Source organism: Tinamus guttatus, unplaced genomic scaffold (assembly GCF_059628265.1).
Source record: "Tinamus guttatus ecotype Peru unplaced genomic scaffold, ASM5962826v1 Tinamus_guttatus_pri_ptg000601l, whole genome shotgun sequence".
In the NCBI taxonomy this organism is placed as follows: domain Eukaryota; kingdom Metazoa; phylum Chordata; class Aves; order Tinamiformes; family Tinamidae; genus Tinamus; species Tinamus guttatus.
In genome coordinates this window covers 2,156,910-2,178,691 of record NW_028289135.1, presented here as the reverse complement: position 1 = coordinate 2,178,691, position 21,782 = coordinate 2,156,910, and the positions used below count along the sequence as shown (strand labels likewise).

Genomic DNA, 21,782 nt, shown 5'->3' with positions numbered 1-21,782 from the left:
TTCATCAGTGAAGATATTACATTTGTTTATGGCAAAACTACAACCTGGGGAGCATCAAATGCAGACTTTTCTCCCTAACTTCCCTGGGCCAATCACATCCAAGTCAGGCAGACTCCTCTAAGATACAACTTTTCCTATTCATTCACATCCCTAGAATCCCTCTCATCTCAATTATTGCATCCCTTCTTTCCCTTGGCCTTCCTTATGCGTACCTTGTTACCAGCCAGTGCTCTGCCTTGGAAAACACCTGCCTGTTTGCTTTGCCCACGTCAGCCTTCCATCGGTTCCCCCTTCTTCATAACATCAAATGAAACCGGGCTTGGGAAATGGAAACCAGCCTCCACGGCTGGTGTAGTCCTCCCTATTCTGCATTTCCTTCACATTTTCAGTATGCCAGTTCCTCCCTATGGTTGTTCTCAGAAGTCAGTCACCCAGCTACTGCTGCCCAACATGGCCATTTTTATTTCTTGCCATGCTGCTCTTTCGCTTGGCTTCAAACAGCCACTGACCTCTGCAAGGCTCTTTCCTTCTGCTCCCCAATACCCTTCTTACAAAGGATGCAGCCCCCTACAATTCAATTGCTATGCCCTGGTACCACCACCCTCTTAACACTGCTCTACCATTGCTGTAACTGCCTGCCTAGCTCAGGTCTGTGACCTGCAGCCTCACGCTGGTGCTACCCAATTGCTCAAGCTTGGCTCAGTGTTACTGAGCAAATTACTACAGAGCTATGGAAAGATATGGAACTGAGGGATGCAAGATAAGAAATGTAGCAGCCAGACAGTGATTAGCAGCTACACCATGGCTAGAAGTGGTGTAAATGTTGGGAGGATAATAGCAGCTTAAGAAGTAAAATATTTGCATAAGGAAGTATAAAACCATAAGAAAAATCATGGGATGCCAATTCAGTAACATCGATGACCCAGCTCATTTCCAAGGAGCAACATGACTATCTGGCCTGCTTGGGCTCACTGGGAGCAGCAAGTATATAAGTGGTTAGCAGTGTTTTAGTCATAGCTGTCTGCTCCATGTACTGGCCAATAAATCATGCTGTATATGTTGTGTTTGCAGTCTCTGGGCATGCTGAAAGATGCCTGAAGAGAAGTAACTTGCTGAGGGAGGCTATGCCTCCATCTTGCATTTACATGATAAGCTTGCCAGGCTGGGGATTATCTTTTTGTTCCGTATTTATACAGCACCTAGCGCAAAGAGATTCGATCTGTGGGTGTAGTTCCTATGGCAATACTATTAAGGAAGGAAGGAAGGAGGCTCTATTGCTTTCATCCCCCTTCAGGCAGAGTTGTACAGAGTGAGAACAGCCACAGAAAGGGAAAGAATATCATACTGGCCATGTAATTGTGAATAGCATCAGTAAAACCCCAAGCACCACAGGCTGGAACTAAATAACAATCCTCTTTCCCACTTAAAAAGAGACACTGGGACTGCCTGCAAACACTGGTATAAATCTCTGCATTTGGGTTACAATAGGATGTTTACTTTTCCCATACATTTAGAAACATGTCCGGATTTTAAATTCTGGAGAAATGAATACGGCGGGGCCACCACACATCTGGAGAGGTTTTAACATTGGCAAGCAGAAGAATTCCTGACTTTCAATTAAGACTTGAGATTCTCAGACAATAGAGATCCACACGCATTAAGCAGCCAGAGCCATTCAGTGGGAATCCCAGACTGAAGCGGCCAGGACTTTCCAAGCAACGAGGGCTGCAGACGAAGGCACTCAGCTTTCCCGGGCCCCCTCCCAGGCCAGGGCTGACCTCGAGAGCCTGCTCGAAGCAGCACACGGCGCCTGTGCACTCCCCATGCAGCCACTGCACCGACGGAGAAACTATCTGGGCGCTGCTTAAAGGAACGCGTTGGCTCAGGCTGACCTGCAAACAGAACTTAAACAGGCTGAAACAACAACACATCTGAGCATCTTTATTAAACACACACACAGATGGCTAGCTCTCCTGCAACTCTGACCTTGAAACCCAAATTCACTCCAGGCTTATTTCCCCCTCCTTTCCTCTTTCCAAAGGGAATGGGTAAAATCAATTATAGCTTAACGCACGACTGAAGGCACTTATGTGATATGCTATGAAATTATAAATTCTTCAGGGCACCTTCTCAGCTTCTCTTAATTCTGATCATCGGAGACTCTGCAAATAAGTGTAAAATCATCAAGTTTATTAAGTTATTTGAGATAGCTGTACTGATTGTGCAAGTAACCAAGAATGAACTACAGTATTTATTATAAAAGCATGATGTTTATATTGTTTTCTTGCTTGCTACAACTGAGAGACACTGCAAGATGTCAAGACAGCCTGCAGTGAAAAAGCAAGAGAAGGCAGCAGCTGAGGCACTGCAGTTGGAGCTGAGGGTTGTTCCCAGCTCTGCTGCTGATCTGTGCTGTGACCTCCAGCAATTTGCTGTTCCTGAGACTGCAGCCCTTCAGGCAGAGAGTCGTGTTTTACGCTCTCGTTTGGGGGCCACCCAGATCGGGGTGGCATTCATCAGACACTACTGATATAGCATAACACAAGCTGTGGTTAGGTCAGCAATGTGGGAAGACTTGAGTTGCAGGAACACAGATCTTTTTCTTAATCTGTTTCGACTCATCCCTTCTTTAGGGTAAGCAGCAAAAGGTAGACACTCAAATTCAGTCCTAGCAAAAGGATCTAAACGACACCATAAATCGGAGTGAGATGTTTGACAGCAACATTAGTGAAAATTAAATTAAATACATTCCTGCTAGAACTTTCTGCCAATGAACAAAACCAAGTTTGGCACATATTTGGGGGGCATGGAGGGGGAAGAGCAGTTGGTGAGAAGGATGGCCCAGAATAGCCTCAGAGAAGACATTTCATCCCAGGGAACAGGAAATGATACATGCATCTACAAAGTCATCTCTTTGCCTCCTCTGCCGTGATGTCAAGGATTTTAAGTGAATAATTAGGTTGATGAGCTAATTCCATTACTGCCTATCACGGCAATTAATATTGCCTGTCTCTCCCTGCGCTGCTGTCTACAATCTACGCCCTTCCATTCTGTTGATTGATGACTCTTTGGGTCAGGACCATCTTTTGGTTTGTGTCTGTGCAGAGGAGCTGTTGTCCAGAACTGGCCATTATGGAAATGCCTAATCCTGTCTTTGTGGGGAATTTTGAGCAAGTCACCATTTTTTTAATGCTCTTTCTCCAACTGTAAAATAACCAGAAAACATTTTTGTCCTGGAGATGCTATGCAAGGGCTAAGCACTGCCTATTAAGATTTATTGAGAATTGTTCATGGCCATGTTTATTCTTGTGAGTGACACAGGAACAAAAGCAAAAGCATGATCTGTCCTACTAGAATAAAATAGATAACTCTTAATATTTGGAGTTTTTTGCAATTTTTGATAAGTTTTAGTACTATATCTAGAACGAAAGGGAGATCTACAAATCACGTTTATACACATCTTTTAAAAGCAAGTGTTCCAGACTTTTTAAGACAAAAAGAGGGAAATAAAACTGACAAATACAGAGCATTGATTTAAAGAGCATGACTTATTCCTCAAATACTCCAAGGAAGAAAAAGGAAGATTTCCAAGCTATTATTTAAACAGAAATCAAGATATTAAAACACTGATTAGAAAAATATATTAGCAGCCATCCATATGTAGGAAATGCACTGGATGGTCAGTCCATTGTCTGAGCTTGTACTCAGATCTGCAGGAGTTGTGCTGAACAACCCACGCTAAGGCCTCCTGCTACCGAGAGCAGCAGCGTTCTCCAGGGACACAAACCTCATCAGTCTGTGTGCACAGAGCTGCTGTGGGAGTGTAACTGTGTAGTGCTTTCCAAATCAGGTTCCTCCGGACAGCTTATGATCTCAAACACTTCTGTGTTGGTTACAGAGGAGTTACCATCGTGAAAAAAGAGATGAGAGATCTCCCTCCCTCTCATATCTACCTTCCCCTACCTTTGCACTAAGCTGATTTCAAACCACTTCCTTGAGCATTTCTGACCCTGCAGTCAGGGTGCAAAAAGGATGGTCAAACAGGAGAGCTGGCAGAGACTGCAATTTCCCCAGCACTGAACACTGGCAAGGAAGAAACACTCCCAGAGCTAGTCCAGTGCTTCCCAGCAAGGTCAACAGATTTGTCTTTCACAAATGAAGTTTGCTGGCCTCGCTGGGGTGGGCTCCCACTATGGCAGGGTGGAAAGCAAGAAGAAACTGGAACAGGGAGGGAGGCCCAAGGTATTGGGAGCTGAACTTTCTGTTCTCACGGTAACAGAGAGCAAGAAATTACATGACCCCAAGCCCTCCCCTGCAGCAGCAGTTCTTCCCGCCTTGGTTTCCAGAGTCAAAGACATGTGAAAACGGCAACGCTAACAGGGCAGTTTTGCTGTCTACCTTGCCAAAGTGAGCCCTCCTGCAGCAGGGCATTTATTTTCCTTCTAAACCTAAAAATTTTGCTCATGTTCCAAGCTGCTGTAGTTGCACATTTACATTGTTTGAGTGATCTGTCCATCCTGCATGTTCCCACTTGGTTAGCTGACCGTGAAAGGTACTCGGGAACAAAGTTATTCGCTGCAAAACGATGCCTTGCTTTGGAAAGTCTGAGGCAGAGATGTGATCTGAAATTGAGTATCCATCCCAAAACAGAGACTTAATTGTCAGTGGTGGAGTCATTTGTATTACAGGAGCCAAAGCTAGAAAAGTAGTCTAATATATATACATTATTTATACTATTCACATATAAATCTATGCAACTTCTTGTACCCACAAGCAATATTTGGGTTTTATGCCACTTCTGTTCCATAAATGATTTACCGAGCAGAAATTTTAACCAAATACCATTTGCTTATAAAAAGCAAGTGATGAGCCATCAGATAGAAGTGCATTTTGGTGTATTTACTTACACCAAAAAAGTGATTCAGAGTTTTGTTTATGAAAACAAGCAAACAGGAGAACCTGGGGAGTCAACCATCTGAAACTATCAACTGTCCAGTTAGCTGCCAACTAGGAGGTGTTCATGGAGTACGTCTAAATGTGGCTTTAGTGTTGGGAAAACAAACCAACCAATCAGATCTTTTCATCAAAGGAAAGAGAGATCTCCGGGAAAACGAGAGTGTCCGCAAATACATATTTTTAACATCACACAAATCACAAAGATTTAGTGGACCTTGCTTGGGGTCAGGAACATCATCAACTCTGGCGGTCCCTTCCCTCTCCACAAGGCAATATGTTGCTCTCTCCCTTGCCTGGGTTGCTTTGCCTGTTTATAAATACATCTTTTTCAAACTTTTGAAACAGAATTAACCTGAATTGTAAACTGTTCTATTCCATGTTTTATTCTGAATAATATGACCCTTGATATCAACAGACAGAAGCAATGAGAATATTCATGCAGTGTGGCAGAATTCCCAAGTGTTTCCAAGTGGGAGTGGTGGGGTTTTCTCTGAAAGCTCACAGGCAGCAAACCAGGGAGTCTTTTTCCACTATGCAACAAGTCCTTCCTGATGATGGCAGTTTCACAAGAGATGGAGGGGAAGGTGTGCTTGCACACAGAAGCAAAAATATCAAATTATTTTCCTGTTTAGATCAGTCCTCTCCACATGTTAAACATAGAAAAAAAGGGCCCCTTTTTAATGCAGTAAATAATATAATGACCATCAAATAAATGCTCTGGATTCATCAAGTTCCTTTGTAAGTTTCCAGAGAAGGTAGTAACACATAACTGAATGTGGGTGGCATTTCAAATGTACCACAGTTGAGGACGCTCCTCCCGAGACTAGGCTTTTCCATTTTAGCATGAATGTTCATGCTCCTGAATATTCATTTTAACCCTTCTCTAAGGTCCCTATCACCCAACCATTTTAGCACCATTGTAATTAGAGCCAAGCCATGGAATAAAGATAGAAGGCTGTTAAGGAGATTCTGGATATCACCTGGATGCAAGTAAAGCCTGAGTATCTATTTCATTAAGGGAGCAAGAGGCTTAGGGGGGTGCTGAGCATCTATTCTGTTTCAATTGACATTCCGCTAGTTTACTCTCTGAATAGACAGGAAGAGAAATGCAACATATTTGTAGTTCAGAATCTGAAACCCCTGGCACACCTGAAGATTTATTAGTTCAGTGGTGACTGGCTGGGGGTGGGCATGGCAAGGGAGATCCACAATCTTCCTGTAACCATTATGCTTCAGTGATGAGTGGCATGAGGGACAGATGGAGTTCACCTTGAAGACAAGGACACTGCCTCTGTATAGCAAATGACTTTACAAAAAACTTGAGAACAGAGACTTCAAAGGGCACTGCACAAGGTGAACCTATTCTGTTGGACAAAGCAAGTGCTGTAAAATCTGCATGGAAGATGTGATTTTAATTTTCCTCTTATGGTAAATTGCATTGCTGAAAATGTGATCACCTGTTTCCAGGTAGTCTCTTTTCTTACATATCTCTCCAAACAACTGTAGTGATTAACATACCAGATTTTACTGTGAACAAATGTTCAACCACAGTAAATCCACAGGCCCTGCAGTTTTGAGATGCCTTTGGTCTAAGTAGTCAGTGTGTATGTCATACGTGCACTTCAGAATCATTGCTCTGAAGCCAAGTTTTCACAAAAGCTCTTAAGAAAAAGAAATATCAGAAAATATCCACCCCCTCACTTCTAGATATCAAAATACATCTCCAGATTTTCAAGAGCTCTAAAAAAATACGTCAGCAACTGCAGATTCTGAGAATTTGAAAATTTGTTCCCAATGCTTTACAACAGACCACATACAAATCTTTTAATATGTCTCTGCCACTCAAGTTCATAGATCATCTGTAAGTCATGTCAAATTTTCTTTCTTCGGCAGCGAAGCAGAGGTGTGGAGGTATAATACACAACCCTACTAACATGTTGCTCAGAGAAAACTGGTTATCTTGATGTCATATTGACTTAGCCTATTGGATATAGCTGGTTATCACAGATCCAGTGTTATCCTCCTTGGAAAAAGGAGACGGCTCATTAAAAAGGACCAGAGTCAAAGCACCTAGATGTCTAGATAAACTTAGGATGTACAAAGGGACAGATCCTGTAACTGATTGATTTTAATGCAGGCAGAGGAACAGTGCTAGTGAAAGGCATCCTCAGATAAACCATGCAGCAAACAGGCCATTGGGAGCTTGTTGCCACCTAGCATTTGTGAGGGTCACACACCTGCTGCACCCAGACTGCAGCCCCTGACAACAGTATGAACAGAAGTGAAGTGACTCCTACCGCTGTCCACAATGCGTGAGCCTCCTAGGAGCTCTATCAGGAGATGGTCAGAGGTAAAACCCACCTGGCAGATGAAACCAGTGGATGAGCACTGCCGAACCCAGAGACTGAATTTCCTCTTTTTCCTCTTGCGAAGCTCCCTCTCTGTGCACGTGGCAATGAAAATAGGATCCTCATCAATCAGGGGCTCATGTAGTACCTGCAGTTTGAAAGAAGGAGGGGAAAAAAGAAAAACAGCAGAGTACACAATTCCTGAAGAGAAATGGCACATTAAATTCTTCCAAGGAAAAACAGTCTTTGTATTATTTCTGTGCATGTGAAGGAGTATATGAAGGAATTTTCCTCATATGAAGGAGCAGCACTATTTTTGTTCAATGCTTCCACAACGCTTCCTCAAAAACCTTGGCCTGACCAAGTACCCTCCTTTGTGGATGGCTGCTCTACATTTGGCTTGCAAGTGTGGCAAGGCACAGCTCTCCACCTCTCACCATCAGCTCCAGTTCAAATGCAGCAGAGTTTAAAGGAGCTGGCGTGGGGGAGGTAAGCATCAGTGGCATGCTCCTGCCAGCTTCATCACAAGCTCAATCCTGTTTGGGCAAAATGTCTTCCACCCAAACACCCCCTATAGTATGTAGCAAGGGGTAGTCCACGTGCAAAGAGGGAGAGAAATTAAGGGAGAGAAAGTATTTTTTTTTTCTACCGCTTGGGATGATGAAGAGACAAGGACATTTTTCCACATGGCAGCAGGCTCTCTTGCCTCAGAAACTGAAAAATTTGACAAAAGGAGAGAGAGAGAGAAGGAAAGAGAGAGAGAAAGGAGAAGAGACAAGGATAGAAAAGGACTACATAGCAAATAACAATTGGCTGTGAAAATGAAACTATTTTTGCACTCTGAATTCCAAAGATGTAAATGGCTCTCTATTGCTTATAACCATTTCATTACATTTCTCTCCATTTAATGTGTACCAAAATTGTTAGGTTTTATGCTATGAAACACACTTGTAAAAAAGTGCTATTATCTGTTCGCAGGCCGTATTCATAATATCTTTAAAGACATATGTAAAACAAGTCAGATGGGTTGTGCCCTAAAGGAGTGCATTCTTTTCCAGTTTCCAAGTCCTATGGGAACTATATCAGATACAGTTAGCCATAATGCAAAGGCTGTCACTCTTAGATGAAGTCTTTCTGTGTTTGCATGTGCTACTTGTACTTGCATGTGTATTCACTCTCCACAAGAGCACCTCTCCAGCAGCCCAGTGACAAAAATGAGAGCAGGGCTGCATTAAACGTGGGAGCTGTGTTTGCAAGGGAGATGTGGTGGGTAAGCAGCTAAGCACCACCCGTGTATGCAGGAGGCCAGCAGCTGCTCAGCATGTTGATTGAACATCACTCTGTCAGCTCAAAATAGGCGTCCGTGCCCTCCGCACGCGGTGGGGCTGAACACTTTCATTTAGATGCACTCTGCTTCTTCACAGCTCACAGAGCATTCACAAGCCCATCTGAAAGCACTCTTGTGAAATGCACAAATTATACACCAAAATGCAGATGTAAGCAAGGAGAGTCGCACACAAAACTACTTGTTCTTAAATCTGCAGCTGCCCTATTACCCCACTGCAGTCAAACCCTGTGCCTTTCTCGAGACCCAACTGAAACACTGCCCTTTCTTTCTGAGTATCACCTGCAGTGTTTTACAGTTCTACCTCAGAGTTTGGACAGTGATTTGCAAATATTAATCTTGACCTTATTCTTTCATGGCTTTCTGCCTCTTCCCTGCAGAGGGAGGAACATACCCCTTGGGATGGAGTTCTACACACTGTTAAGAACTCCTCAGCTTCGGAAAGGTCCTCTCACCTCCAGATCCGGCCAAATGGTGGGGTGCAACTGTTTTAATCTCCTCCACTGTTGGATGAGGAGCAGCACATAAAATCCTCTTTTACCCTTTGCCCATAGCTCAAGCTCCTTTTTTTGGTATCAGAGTATCAGCCACAGCAGCTCTACTGCATATTTCTTATCCCCCACACTAAGACAGGCTCAGGCCTGCTAGCCTTCAGTTTAGAAAGCAAAACTGCATTTTGAAAACCTTCACCCACCCTCCTCTTGCCCACGCTAAGCCCAGTCTTCCTGCTAAGCCCCCTTCCCCTTTTCTCCTGCCCAAATGTTTAAGTCCTTTCCATTTCTCTGCAAGAACCCCCTAGTAAACCGCTGGAAAGAAGGAAAGAAAAATGGACAGAATGGGGCAGAATTTGCTCTTGCTGCTAACAGATAATGTTGCATCTCTCTCAGCATCTCTCAGCACACAGAACAAACAGTGAGACACTGTCTAGCGTGTCTTACTTCTCCATTCTAAATCTTCTCAAACTTCTTTACACCTTGCAATCCCACACACTGTACTTTCATTACAGTCCAAGCAGGCTCATAGGCAAAGACTTGAAACACTAACTATCCTGTACCTCCACTGCCTTAGATAATAAACCAACACATGCCTGATAGCTCATGTTCGCTTGGCTCCATGGCTGCCCCTCACACAGGCTGTACCTTCAACCTGGCCCCTAGAGGAACTGCCTCAGCTTGCTCTGGTTTTCAGTAGATCCCATCCAGCTCTGAGCACAGCCCCTGGGGTAACTGGACCTGCATGCACAGGGCTACTCAGCTATTTCTGCAGCAGTAGCTTGCATTTCTGCTTCTTTGCTTCAGAGCTACTCCTGTCCAAACTAAAATCTCTGCTGGTCTCTGACATCTCTGCTCAGATTTCTAGCTGTCAGTTCTGCTTTGTCTATGCTACATTTGAGAGCATCTCCCTTTTCTTAAGGCAACTTTTTACTATCTCCTTTTTTGGTCACCACATACTCCTCCAGCAGATCACTGATCAGTGAATCTGAATGTCAGTCTTTTCCTCCAACTCCTTGCAAGGTCTTCAGAGCCACACAGTGCCTGCATTTTCTATGCTTTCTGAGCAATACATGTAAAATATATACCTTTTCCTATTCACCCACATAGTAAAGTTTTCATCTAAGGTCACAGTCATTCTGCAAGTTTTCCTTTTGGCCTCAGCATAAGGCAATCCTACTCTTCTGATTTCTCCTCTAATTTCCCTGTCCATCATGCTGTCCACATCATTTCATTTTATCTCTCTCAGCTAACTCTCCTTCTCTAACATATCTAACATCCTCTCTCCTTACTTTCTGAGTCTTGCATCATTTTATTGACCATCCTTGTCAACTTTGAAAGGTTAAGTCCCACCTCCAACTGAACCATGAATTCAGGCTCTTCTGTCCATTTGTTCTATCTTCAATCAACTCTTTTTGAAGAAAATATCAGTTCTTACCATTAATGCTAATGGATATTAATTACTTAAATAATTTGAAAACAGCCACAAAGTTTCATTGTTATTTGCTGTCAAACCCCTCACAAAATCTGATTTTACCCATTAAAAAAAATAAAGATCCACCACAAGATATCAATTTACTTTGTTACTGAGTAGTCTTGCTGTTCCTTCATCTCTCTCTTCTTCCATGTCACAATCTCACAATCTCTCGATAGTAATGATCTTTGTGTTATGCTCATACAGCCCCTAACACAGAAAAGCATGGTTTATGGCCAGGAATGCTAGCCTCAAATGAGCATTTTGAAAATCAGGAAATTGAGACACACAGGTATGAGTTCACCAAGATCTTATAATTCCAAAATGCCCATACAAAATCAACATTTAATCATGAGGCCATAGAGAAGCTGAGATTTGATTCAAATGCCATTCCCCCTTTACGTTTTCAGAGAAGCTGTCATCAGGTGCCGTGAGCTGAGGTAGGAAGAACTGTGCTGAAACTGCTTAGCTGTTGTGTGTGATACCATTGAGAATGAAACACAAACAAGCCTTTCAGTAAGATTAGAGCGTCATGCTTTTGGAGCAGGAGATTGGAGCTACCTCTTTGTTTTTGCCAGAGAGCTCCTTGCTGCCTAAGGTAAAGATTTAAGTCGGCAGCACTCATGTTTTTAATTGCTCCCAGTTCATATTTCACTAAGTACATGCAGAAATTTTGGCTTCATGATGCTGAAAAGGTGATATTTTGTAGAGAGTGGGAAAGAAATGCAAGGAGTTGTGTTCCTGACCTCTGCCATTCTGGCCAGGGAAACTACAGACAGCAATCCTGTCTAGTCGCATCCCACTGACAGGAGTGTAAGTACTCAGCAGGCGAAGGAGGATTTGTGAGCAGCGATGCTATTTTCTTGAGCTCCTCTGGTTTCCGCAGCTCAGTTTATATCCTTGACAGGTGAGTACCCTTGAATTTGCTGCAGTATTTCACCTGAGTTCAAACAGGACACTTTCGCTGTTTGCAGGCTGTCGGCTCTAGACAGTAGCATCCTCACAAAGCAGCAAAGAGAAGACTGATTCTAGAAAGTGAACCCACTTCTGGACTCCACTTCTTGTGGCTCAGGTACAGGCAGCAGTGATCCCTGTCTGGGGAGCAGGGATAGGATCCACAGAATACTCCCATCATGCTTATATAATCTAGGTCAGAATACATTTCTTCTACTTCTGAAATTGAAGCTAGCTCTGCTAATACACAATTATATTGTCCTGTCTTTTCAGTGTGTTCATAAGCTAGAGAGTAATTATTTCCTTCTGTTTGCTCAGTATATTTAGCAAAATAATTATAACTCACTAAAACGTATGTTTTGTTTTGGTATACTGGCATAGTTCTCTCTCTGCTTAGCTTCCTTTCACAGGAAGTATGATGTCATTTTTGCCTGCCTATTCCCTTGGTTCACACAGAGGAAAAGACCCTAAATATTTTCTGAGACAGAAATTCCATTTAAAGAGTCTCACCTAGTTTCCCCAAAGGAAAATACCAGAAATATAGAAGAAATTATTGTGAAGGCAGATGTTGAACTGCCTGCCTGACACTGCCTGCTCTGTCCACAGCAGTCAGGTGAACAGGGCATTTCCCTACTTGCGTTCTGTGAGCCCACATTGCCAAAGGAAGTAGTAGTAGAAGGTAGTAATGAGTCTACTTGCAAACCTCAACAGCCTGGCAGCATTTGACAGGAAGAACCCTGGGTGACTTATCTTTACAAGACCTTAGGGTATAAGGGCCGGAAACTCTCTCCAGACAAGCACAAAGCTGCATGCTGCAGGATCCCACGGAGGCCTCACTTGAGCTTTCTTCCTTGCGTGGTCCGGAGCCAGCCTAAACCTGGAGCACAGACTGAGGCTCAGGCACAAAAAATTTGGACACCATAGATCTCATGCCTATAATACAGACATACCTGAAGCAACAAAGTTCATTTTTGAGCACAGAATTCCAGACCTTCACTGACCACAAACACCTGGGGCTCTTTTCCCAAAATGCTTTCAGAGGCAGCAGATCCACTAACCCATCTGACTGGGTCTTTTCCCTTGCCCTTTCCTTTTGTATTATTAGATTACTATTTCCAATCTCACTGGGCCTGACATTCTGGATTTGATGTTTGCTGCTGTCGACCAACCTGCACCCCTGGCAGTTTCCAAGGATGTGTCTTTCCTGCTCCCTCAGGCAGATGGGGTCCACGTCTCTCGCCACACGCCGTGTGCAGCCCTGGCTGATGCCACCCACATCAGCGGGAGGCACAGGGCTTCTTCCAGGAAGATCTCTGGAATGTCCCCAGAAGGCTGCCGGTGCTACACTAGGCTATTTTTAACAACAGATTCAAAACATTTTTCCTTTCTCAGAGTTATTTTTGAAGAAGTTTTTTGTTCTGCTCAATATCCCTGAAACAAGCTGTATAGAAATCACTGATGTAAACACTGTAAAGAGAACAGGGGAGTGCAGGAGCAAGGAAGAGAATTCGACTGTCAGGTTTTTACCTCTTCCTCCCCTCCTTTTCTTTGAAGTAGCATCTCCTTACTAAGCTAAGCAAAAGTGTGCACTTTGCCTGTGGAGATTTAGATGTTCTGTCATTGTAAGCAGGAGACGATGGGTTTCATCAATTGAGTTTGCAAACCTTGTTTAGGAGGGGGAAGGGAGAAGGGATATACATGCAAATCAAATTTTGTCCTCTAATGGATTTGCACTCTCAGCATGTCCCACAGCCCACCATTATAAGCATTTACATTAGACACAGTGATCACATTTCTGAACCCTTTATCTCCTGCCCATTGAAGTCAGTGGCCATCAGGATTAGATTTCATATCTTAATGAGAGCTAGGTCCAAATAATATCATGTTTTTAACTGCCTGTTTCGTCGTGATGTAAATGCAAGTCGGACTAAGTGAGAACACTCCTGCCTCTCTTCGCCCACATCTACCCTAATAGCTTTTTGGATAGCTGCGTTGCCCTGAATTTTACAGAAATTATTTTTGTTGTCTAGAAAACAGAACTCTCTAATTACTCCCTGGTTACTCTCAATCCTATTTTTAGGCACACTTGAATTGGTAAGAGGTATCTAAGTTGACACTCATTTTATATAGTGGGCATAAAACCTGATGCTTTGGAGGAAAGATAGTAATAGAGGAGACAGCCAATGCCCTTTCCTGACAACTATGTAGAACTAGTTTACATTCTGAAAACTGATTAAAAACTTACTGCAAGCAGTAACAAATATGTCACATTCCCCCTTTTCTTTCCAGACTTTTTAACATGATCAGTTGCAGCAGCTCCAAAAGGAGCATTGTAGTGCTTCCTACCACGCAGTAGTGGAAGAAAGCTGAAGTGGCCTATGTCGAATGTTAAGAAAGAAAAAGAGATTTCTTTGCACTTCAAAATAAATATATTCAACAGTTTCTATACTTAGTTCTTTACATTGTTAGCCCAGTCTATGGAACAGATTTTCTATAGAACGGCTTTCTACTGCACACTTAATTGTACCTGGAAAATTCAACAAGGACCTGTTCACTTTTATTTTGGTAGCCTAGAAATATTTCCAGTTTATTGGCATTCTGTTTTAAAATACACATGGCAATGATTCCTTCTACTGCAGCATCACCCATCATCAAAACTCAGGACTGGCACAGGGCCCAGGCCGTGCTGCCGAGAGCAGCTGACAATTGCAGTGAGCAAAGACAGCGACCTCCTCTGCTTATTTTCGCTTTACCCCATCATGAGGAGGTGGCTGTTGCTCAGCTGCTGCTGCTGCTTGGGCTGGGCTGGACATGTGGCAGACACCGACTGCTGGGGTTGGGGCTCATCCCTCCCAGCAAACACAGACTCTGCCTCCAATCTGCACCTTCCAGCGGGAGCAGCTACAGCTTCTCTGCCAGGCCTGGCTGTGCCAGCTCTGCGCTGCCTGCTCTCCCTTGCAGGAGCAGCCTACAACCTCTCATTTGCAGAACAGCCAAATTCAGCCGTGCCAACACCACTGAGAAGTCTCCAGGCTTGTTTTGACTACTAAAGCAAAGCAGCTACAGTTCTGAGAATATTCCAGGTACCTGCACTGCAGAGCTATAAGTCAGGTGGTGCCAAGCGCCTGCGCAGGATGGTGCCACTTTCTCTCACGCATCGTGGAGGCCCTGCAGTCTCGCTTCATGCTGTGAATCCTTAGCTCTTTCTACAGGCAGCTCTGTGCTCCACATTCAATCATAGCAAGAAAACTTCGGGCACACAGTTCAGATGCTCCCTGGCAACAAGGTAACTCTTACCTGGGTTTGTGAAGGTCTAAAAGCAGAGTCAAAGCCATTCTGCAGAGAGTCCAGAAAAGGCTGGATTTTGTAGAGGCCATGCGTTGTCTGGCTCGAGCGGAAGGCCACAATGTGGAAATACTTCAAGATCTTCTCAAACCGTGACTGTGTCATGATAAGTGCAATGCTCTTGTTGCTGTAGAAGCCACTACTCCAGATGCTGAGAACAGACTCACAGTGGTGGATGCTGGTTGATATCACATAGCCTAAAAAGGCCTTCATTTCTGTCAAGGTGACATCAATCCAGGCATCGTCACTGCCAAACCTCTCCTGGTATTTCTTGGCATACATGTTGGTTTGGACCACCATGTTCTTTAGTATGTTGTCAGGAACAAAGAGTTGAAAAAAGTCCATGGCACTGGCAGTTAAGGGCATTTTTCGTGTTGGACCTAGGACAAAATCAGAAAGGGAAAATCATCTCAGTTCTGATCATCACAAGCATGTCTGCTCTAGGAATTCAAAGCAAGACTAACTTGAATACTTGACATAAATTATCATATTCTGATCTGAATCAACTTCCCAGTCACAGATGTAACAGAAACACAAGGAGTTTCCATTCCATTCCATTCAGTCATGAATACTTCACATCAATACTCAGCTTTAGCTACCAAGAGAAAATGATCTGGGTAGACACAACCACAATACTTAAAGCAATGACCATCAGGTCAGTGAGGGACCTCAACAGTGAGGATGCTTAGAAAACCAGGCCAAAGTGAGGGAATGTCAGCTAATTCCTTTGAAAGTGCATCCACTGTCTAACTGATATCACCAGGAAATTCCATGATCTTTTCTGTCTTTATCCCTCATAAGAGAATATAAGGGATAAGTGAACACACTGAATAAGGAATAAGTGAGCACACTGAATAGTTGTTCCTTCATTTTGCACACTCATTAACTCCTAAGAAGATTTAGAGGAAAGAAGAAGGAAGAGGTTTGTGAGGTAACATGTTTAATTTTTCCACATACACAGTGTCTGCATTTCTTCCTCTCAGCAACTACTGTGGCCTTTTTTCCTAGATGGTCTTATATCTAAAATGTATTAAAGTAGTTCCTGTCATGCATTTGTCCAGAAGCAAGGATATCTGTGCTATCCAGAGTCAATCTTGCCTCCAACCCAGGTTGCATAATTGCCTTGCACTCGGATACTGATCCCACCTTCTCTTTTTTATTTCAAATTCCTGCTCAGTTCACTATCATTAATCCAGCAGCTTTAATATCTGCTCCTGCAGAGTCTTGCAGATCACGTCTATGCACTTCGAGGTCCCGTATATCTGCCATCACATTTTAGAGCCTCGTTCCTCATACCCTGAAATCCACAAGAGACGGCACACGCTAACAGAATGAGTCAAAAACATAATGTGGCTAGTTTTTCTGTCCCACATCAGATGGAATATTTTTAGAGGGAATATTTTATATGCATGTGGTCCTCTTTCTCGTATAATACAATAAATCTTGCAGTCCCAGGCTGTCATTACTCTGTTTTTTTTCTACTGAAATTGTACCTGCTCTACAGTTTTCAAAGTATTTGGGGGGAGAGGGAAGGTGGGGGGCACAAATGTTTGATAGCATCATGTCAGTGTGAAAAAGTTATGCAGTCAAACAGCAGATTACATTATACTGAATTAGGAACATAATTAGGAACATAATTAGGTACGACAAGCCTGCTGTACCAGGTAGACCCAATCCCTACAGCCCTATCTCCCATCCATAAGCTAACCGAGCACCATGTTTGATGCCCACCATGGTAGTGCTTTTGTCACCAGGCAGGGGCTGAGGGGAGAAGGTCATGTTCTGCTGCAGGAGCTGTGCCACTTACAAACATAGAAATTAATACACCAAGAGGGGCAGCATGTTCTTACCCATGGCTTTAACCATCAGATCAAGGGCAATTCTACATCCCTCTTACAAAAGATAATCTGAGATCAAAAGCAAGACAATGGGAGCTGGATGCAATAAATACTGTGCGTTAGTTAAACAGAATCCTTTCAGTCTCACTTCTGTCCCAACAATGTCTTCATGATTAGAAGCAGAAAGTGTATGTCACCTCACTTGAAGTTCTGCCTAATGGCAAAGCGCCCTCCTCGCACTACATGGCTGCTTGGATCTCAAGCTTCAATTCTAGCTGAATTAGAGCAAGATATTTGGGATTCTGTGATTTGGAACTGCAAGGATTCATTAATGTGTGCATCAGGTCACATGCTTTTGGACACCCTGTATCTCAGTTCACTTGCTTAGTTACAGCAACTTGCAGAAATGCTGCATAAGCAGTATTATAGGAACTACAGAAATACTGAGAGTGGACTCACTCTTTGGCCTTTATATTTGGGTATATCTTGCTAAGAAGGAAGAACACAACCTATTAGAACTACAGCCAAAAATGACACCAAGGCATTAATGTGATAAATCTTCAGATTGGAAAGAGTACCAAAACAAACAAACAAACAAACAAAAGTTTGTTCTGTATTTCTCAAATACAATAGGGAAAAACATATATAATAATAATATTTTAAAAATATTTCCCATTTTTAAATTGTGGGATTAATAAACTGGAAGTAGAATAGTTCAGTTCAAAGTGCATTCCTCTATATAGCAAGAAGAGAGTAAAAGAACGCCACAAAAAAAAAGTTCTAGATAGAACACAGCAGAAAATTTCAGCTTAAATGATAAAACGTTTTCTTTATCAGGTGAAAACTATGGGGCTAGAATAGATACACTTACTTAACCTTAACTGCTATTCCAATAATAAAGCCAGTTACAAAGACTTCTTTTGATCAGGAGATTTATATTCTGCTAGCATGCACTGGACTGGTAGAGCTGACATAAAATGCTCTACAAATGATTGTGTATGAATGACTTACAGTACATCACTTTCTCCTTCCCCACAACTTAATCAAATTTTGACATGCTATGAGATATATGGCTTTCTGATAAGCACCCGCTGCGCCGAGTGCCTTCTTGCTTATATACAAAGTCTTAGCAGCAGCTACTGAATTCAACTCTAGCACTCGGGTAATTTACCTGGTAGAGCACAGAGGTAGATTTTAATTTCTTGCCTTCAGAAGCAGAAGCTGGGACTAGGGTAACATTTTGAATCTTCCCTGCCTCAACCAAAACACATCCATAAAGTGCTAAGTCTTACAAAGCGAAGTGTGCTGGTCTTGAGACAGGAGGCTATGGATGATAAGCAGCTGCAGGACTCCATTTTCTGGAATTCAAGAGCAGTCAGGAGCACAACATGTTAATTTTGTATGCAGTTGCATTTTCAATAGCTGTATGAGTTTACCCCAAAAAGAGATCACAGAAAAGAGACAAGTATACTGGATAGGACACTTTCTTAGCCAGCAGACCTGCTCCATTTGCACAGAGAATTTCCTATGTGCTCTCCTGCTTTAAATAAACAAATATACAAGATCTGTATTCTATTTGCCATGCAGAACTCACACAGCTCTATGAGAGTCAAATAAACCACTTTCTGGCTGAAACATCAACCCCACAGTTGACTAAATATGATTCTGCAAGCCTGTGTACAACCCTGTTGACTTAAAATATCCTTCATTGGTGGAATGAGCACCTTTGATTCATAGTTTACTGAGATGCAATAAACAACAAAACTCAGCTTCTGGAAGGGAACTGATTTTTTTTTAATATGCATTGGCTTCTGCACAGTTAATGACTACTCTAAAACAAATTATTTAAACATGACCCTCAAAGTATACATGCATATTCCATATACAGAGCAAACTATGTGATAAGTTTAAATAGTGAATTTACTCTTTTCAAGGACTTTTACATTAACTTATATGGAACTTATCTGCTGATATGAGTTCCAGATTCCATAGGTGTACCATTTACCCTTCAAAGCTTTATGTGGTCAAAATTTTGACTAACCTCCCATTCTCTTTTAGTGAATGAAACTTCAGTAAATTCTGTCTTAAGTCATAGTTTGTGGAACATGGAAAATAACACAAACCTCCTCTGTTATGATAGTGCACACAGGCTTCCCTCTTCCTTTTCACCCTCTCTACCAGTAAAAGCTAACATATGGAATCAGCCACAGTTGCCTTGCAAGTCATTGTTGTACCGAGGTCCTGTTTGGACCAGGCTGGTTGCATCTCTTTTGCTCTCTCCTAAAGCCAACCAGTGCAGAGCAACACCCTTTACATTATAAGAACAGAGTCACAAACAATAAAGGCAGTAAAAGCAGGGCAAGCATTTCCATGGCGGAGCTGGGACTGGGAGCAGAGGCTGGCAGCCGGCCCGCAGCCTGCAGGCAGGCCTGGCTCAGCTCTGCAACGCTGCTAGCACTGCAGCAGCCGGGCTGGCCCAAGCACCCAGCGAGACCACAAGCTGCGTGCTCAGCTCGCAGGGAGCCCACAAAGAGTTAGGAAGAAGTTCAATGCACCAGGCCTTCGGGCAACCCCTGTGCACCCTCCTGGAAGCCCCAGGCAGTCTGTCAGCACAGTCCCAGTCATACTTTTCCCCCTGCTCCAGTCTCTCCAATGTGTCTAGCCCTCCTGAGTGACATTTCAGAAAAAAACAAGACTCTCAAGTGAACTAATTGCTTTTTCTTTGCTTGCCCAGTTTGCAGGACTAAATAACTTGACTGCATATTTTAATAGGTTAATTTATCCTTTTCCATTCTTCCAGTTCTCATTACCAACCTGTTATTTAGTAGATCAGAGTTCAGAGACTCCCAATAAAAGATGCTAAGTTTGAAACCTACTTTAATCAATCAATGCTTAGAAGATAACACATAGATCTTAAAGAGGTCAAAAACATTGTCATTTGGGGCAGGATAAATCTGATGTGTAAGAAAAAAGGGAGAATTAAAAAAAATCTCTTCTTAGTCTGCTATGTAAAAGACTTACTGCTCTCATTCAAATTATCACTGAAGTTCATTATATAATATCCTGTTACCTTGACAGGCCCTGATAACAACACATGTGCCAATTCAAATTGCACAGAGCTAATCCAAAGTCCAGAGTTGAAATTAATTAATTAACTAGCTTCATGAGCTAGGCATGTAACTCCTGAATCAGTTATTACATATTAGTGGTGGAAGCATTAGTTAAGAAATCGCCAATTTGGAAGTCATACTGTTGTCCCTCTTCAAGCAAGACCCTGATAATTTATAGACAGACACTAAGATCACATTTATGTATTCTATACAGACACAGATCTGAGAAACAAATCTGCCCAGAATCTGTTATCTTCTTGTAAACAGGAAGTATTTTCTCCTTTGACATATGGCATAACTTTCAAAGACAAGTGTTTGACAAGCCATTTAATTCCTTCATCCTAAATCCAAGCAATTAAGAGACTGTTTGAATTTGGTAAGAAGTTATCATTCCAAAAGCATACCACATGATATTTGGGTCTTATTTAGAGAAAGTCAGAAAATGTTGATGGAGCTATTTTCTGTCAGGAAGTGTGCGTACATCAAAATCATTCACAGGAAAGTGCCAATTGATGAAATATGACAGAAAGAAAAGTCTAAACAATTTCCAGCTTTTTCTTTTAGTGGAAAGTAATATAAAGACCTGAAAACACAGTAAGAAAATCAAAAACAATGTTTTGGTATTTCTCAATTAAAATTTTTCAGAATTTCTGCTTATACAGTTTCCCCATGTAGGCTTTGGAGGCACTGGAGCTTATCTGACTTGCCAGAAAAATCAGTTTGCGTATCAGCTCCGTTCTTAATGGCCTAGAAGCAATGCCCATCAGACCAATCTCAAGTCATTTCCAGCTTGATGGCCTTATGACAAGCCTGTCAAGACAGCATGAAGTACGTGCATGCATACAGCAGTTCTCTTCTGCATTTTATTCTAGCTTATTTCCAATATTGTGCTCCTGCAGAAACTGGGCAGCAAGACAGCCATGTCTTTACATTAGAATATTCTGCCACACGTATTCCACTCATCTTCCCAAGATATAGCAACAAGATCTTCAGTGAAAACAATTCTACCAGAACAAAACAAGATAGCCCTCCTAATTCATTCCAGCTGTGGTTCTGGCAAATATTTTAGGGCAAATGGGATGTTTGTTATTTTGATAGATAGATCTTAGTTTTCTTTGAAACAGTTTAGTGTAAGTGTTCTATATAAATTAAACAAACATGATTCATAGTGCTAAGTTGCCTGAAACTCTGAGCAAATCTATGAGGATGAAAAAAAACCAACCAACCAACCAAAAAAACCCCAAACACCTACATTGTCCTTCTTATATCAGAAAGAAGAAACCAGACATAACCCTTCCAAAGATGGTTCTCTTGCTGGAATATAAAGACTATTTCAGCAGTCTGTACTTCCTCCTGATTTTTTACTAGATCACTTTCTCCCAGAAACTTATTTTACGCCCTAGCCTCGGCACTCAATAGCACACACTTTTCTTTTACACTTGTTTTTGGATGAGTTTATTCCAAGCCATTTAGCAAAATGTGATTTGATTGCACTTATCCAAACTCTATAAATAAGAGCCTGACAATGCCTTCACGGCTGCACGCAATAAGCAGGCATAAAAACTGATCTGAACGGATTCAGTGAAAGGCGGCTTTCTCTTCCCTCGTCAGCATTAAAAATGATTGTTTTGCCAGAGCATCAGCAGTAAAGCAATGCACCTGATTTTTATCCGCCGAGATAACTCAGAGCGTCATCTAAAAGTGATCCAAGGATATATGAAAAAAAGACTGTTTAGATTTGCTCTACCCCTGAAAAGAGTGCACAGCTCTTCAGTGTTGACTGATCAGAAGAGACCATCCGTGGCCTCTAGCCTCCCCCAACAAACTCCACTGAGTTACGATGAGTCTGAAATCAACTTCCTATGGGGCCGCAAGAACAAGACCGGGATGCCAAGAGTAAAATATTTTCTATGTCAATCAA

The 21,782-nt window shown here is 42.4% G+C and overlaps 1 protein-coding gene across 1 annotated transcript in view; it reads right to left on the bottom strand.

The window, feature by feature from the left end:
* PGBD5 (piggyBac transposable element derived 5) overlaps window positions 1-21,782 on the bottom strand; it is a 61,929-nt gene that overhangs the window by 17,473 nt on the left and 22,674 nt on the right. Inside the window, exons 2-3 of the mRNA XM_088534845.1 lie at window positions 14,866-15,293; window positions 7,318-7,452 (exon numbers count right to left, since the gene is read on the bottom strand). Coding sequence (XP_088390971.1) covers window positions 7,318-7,452; window positions 14,866-15,293 — 563 coding nt within the window. The remainder of the gene's footprint in view (window positions 1-7,317; window positions 7,453-14,865; window positions 15,294-21,782) is intronic.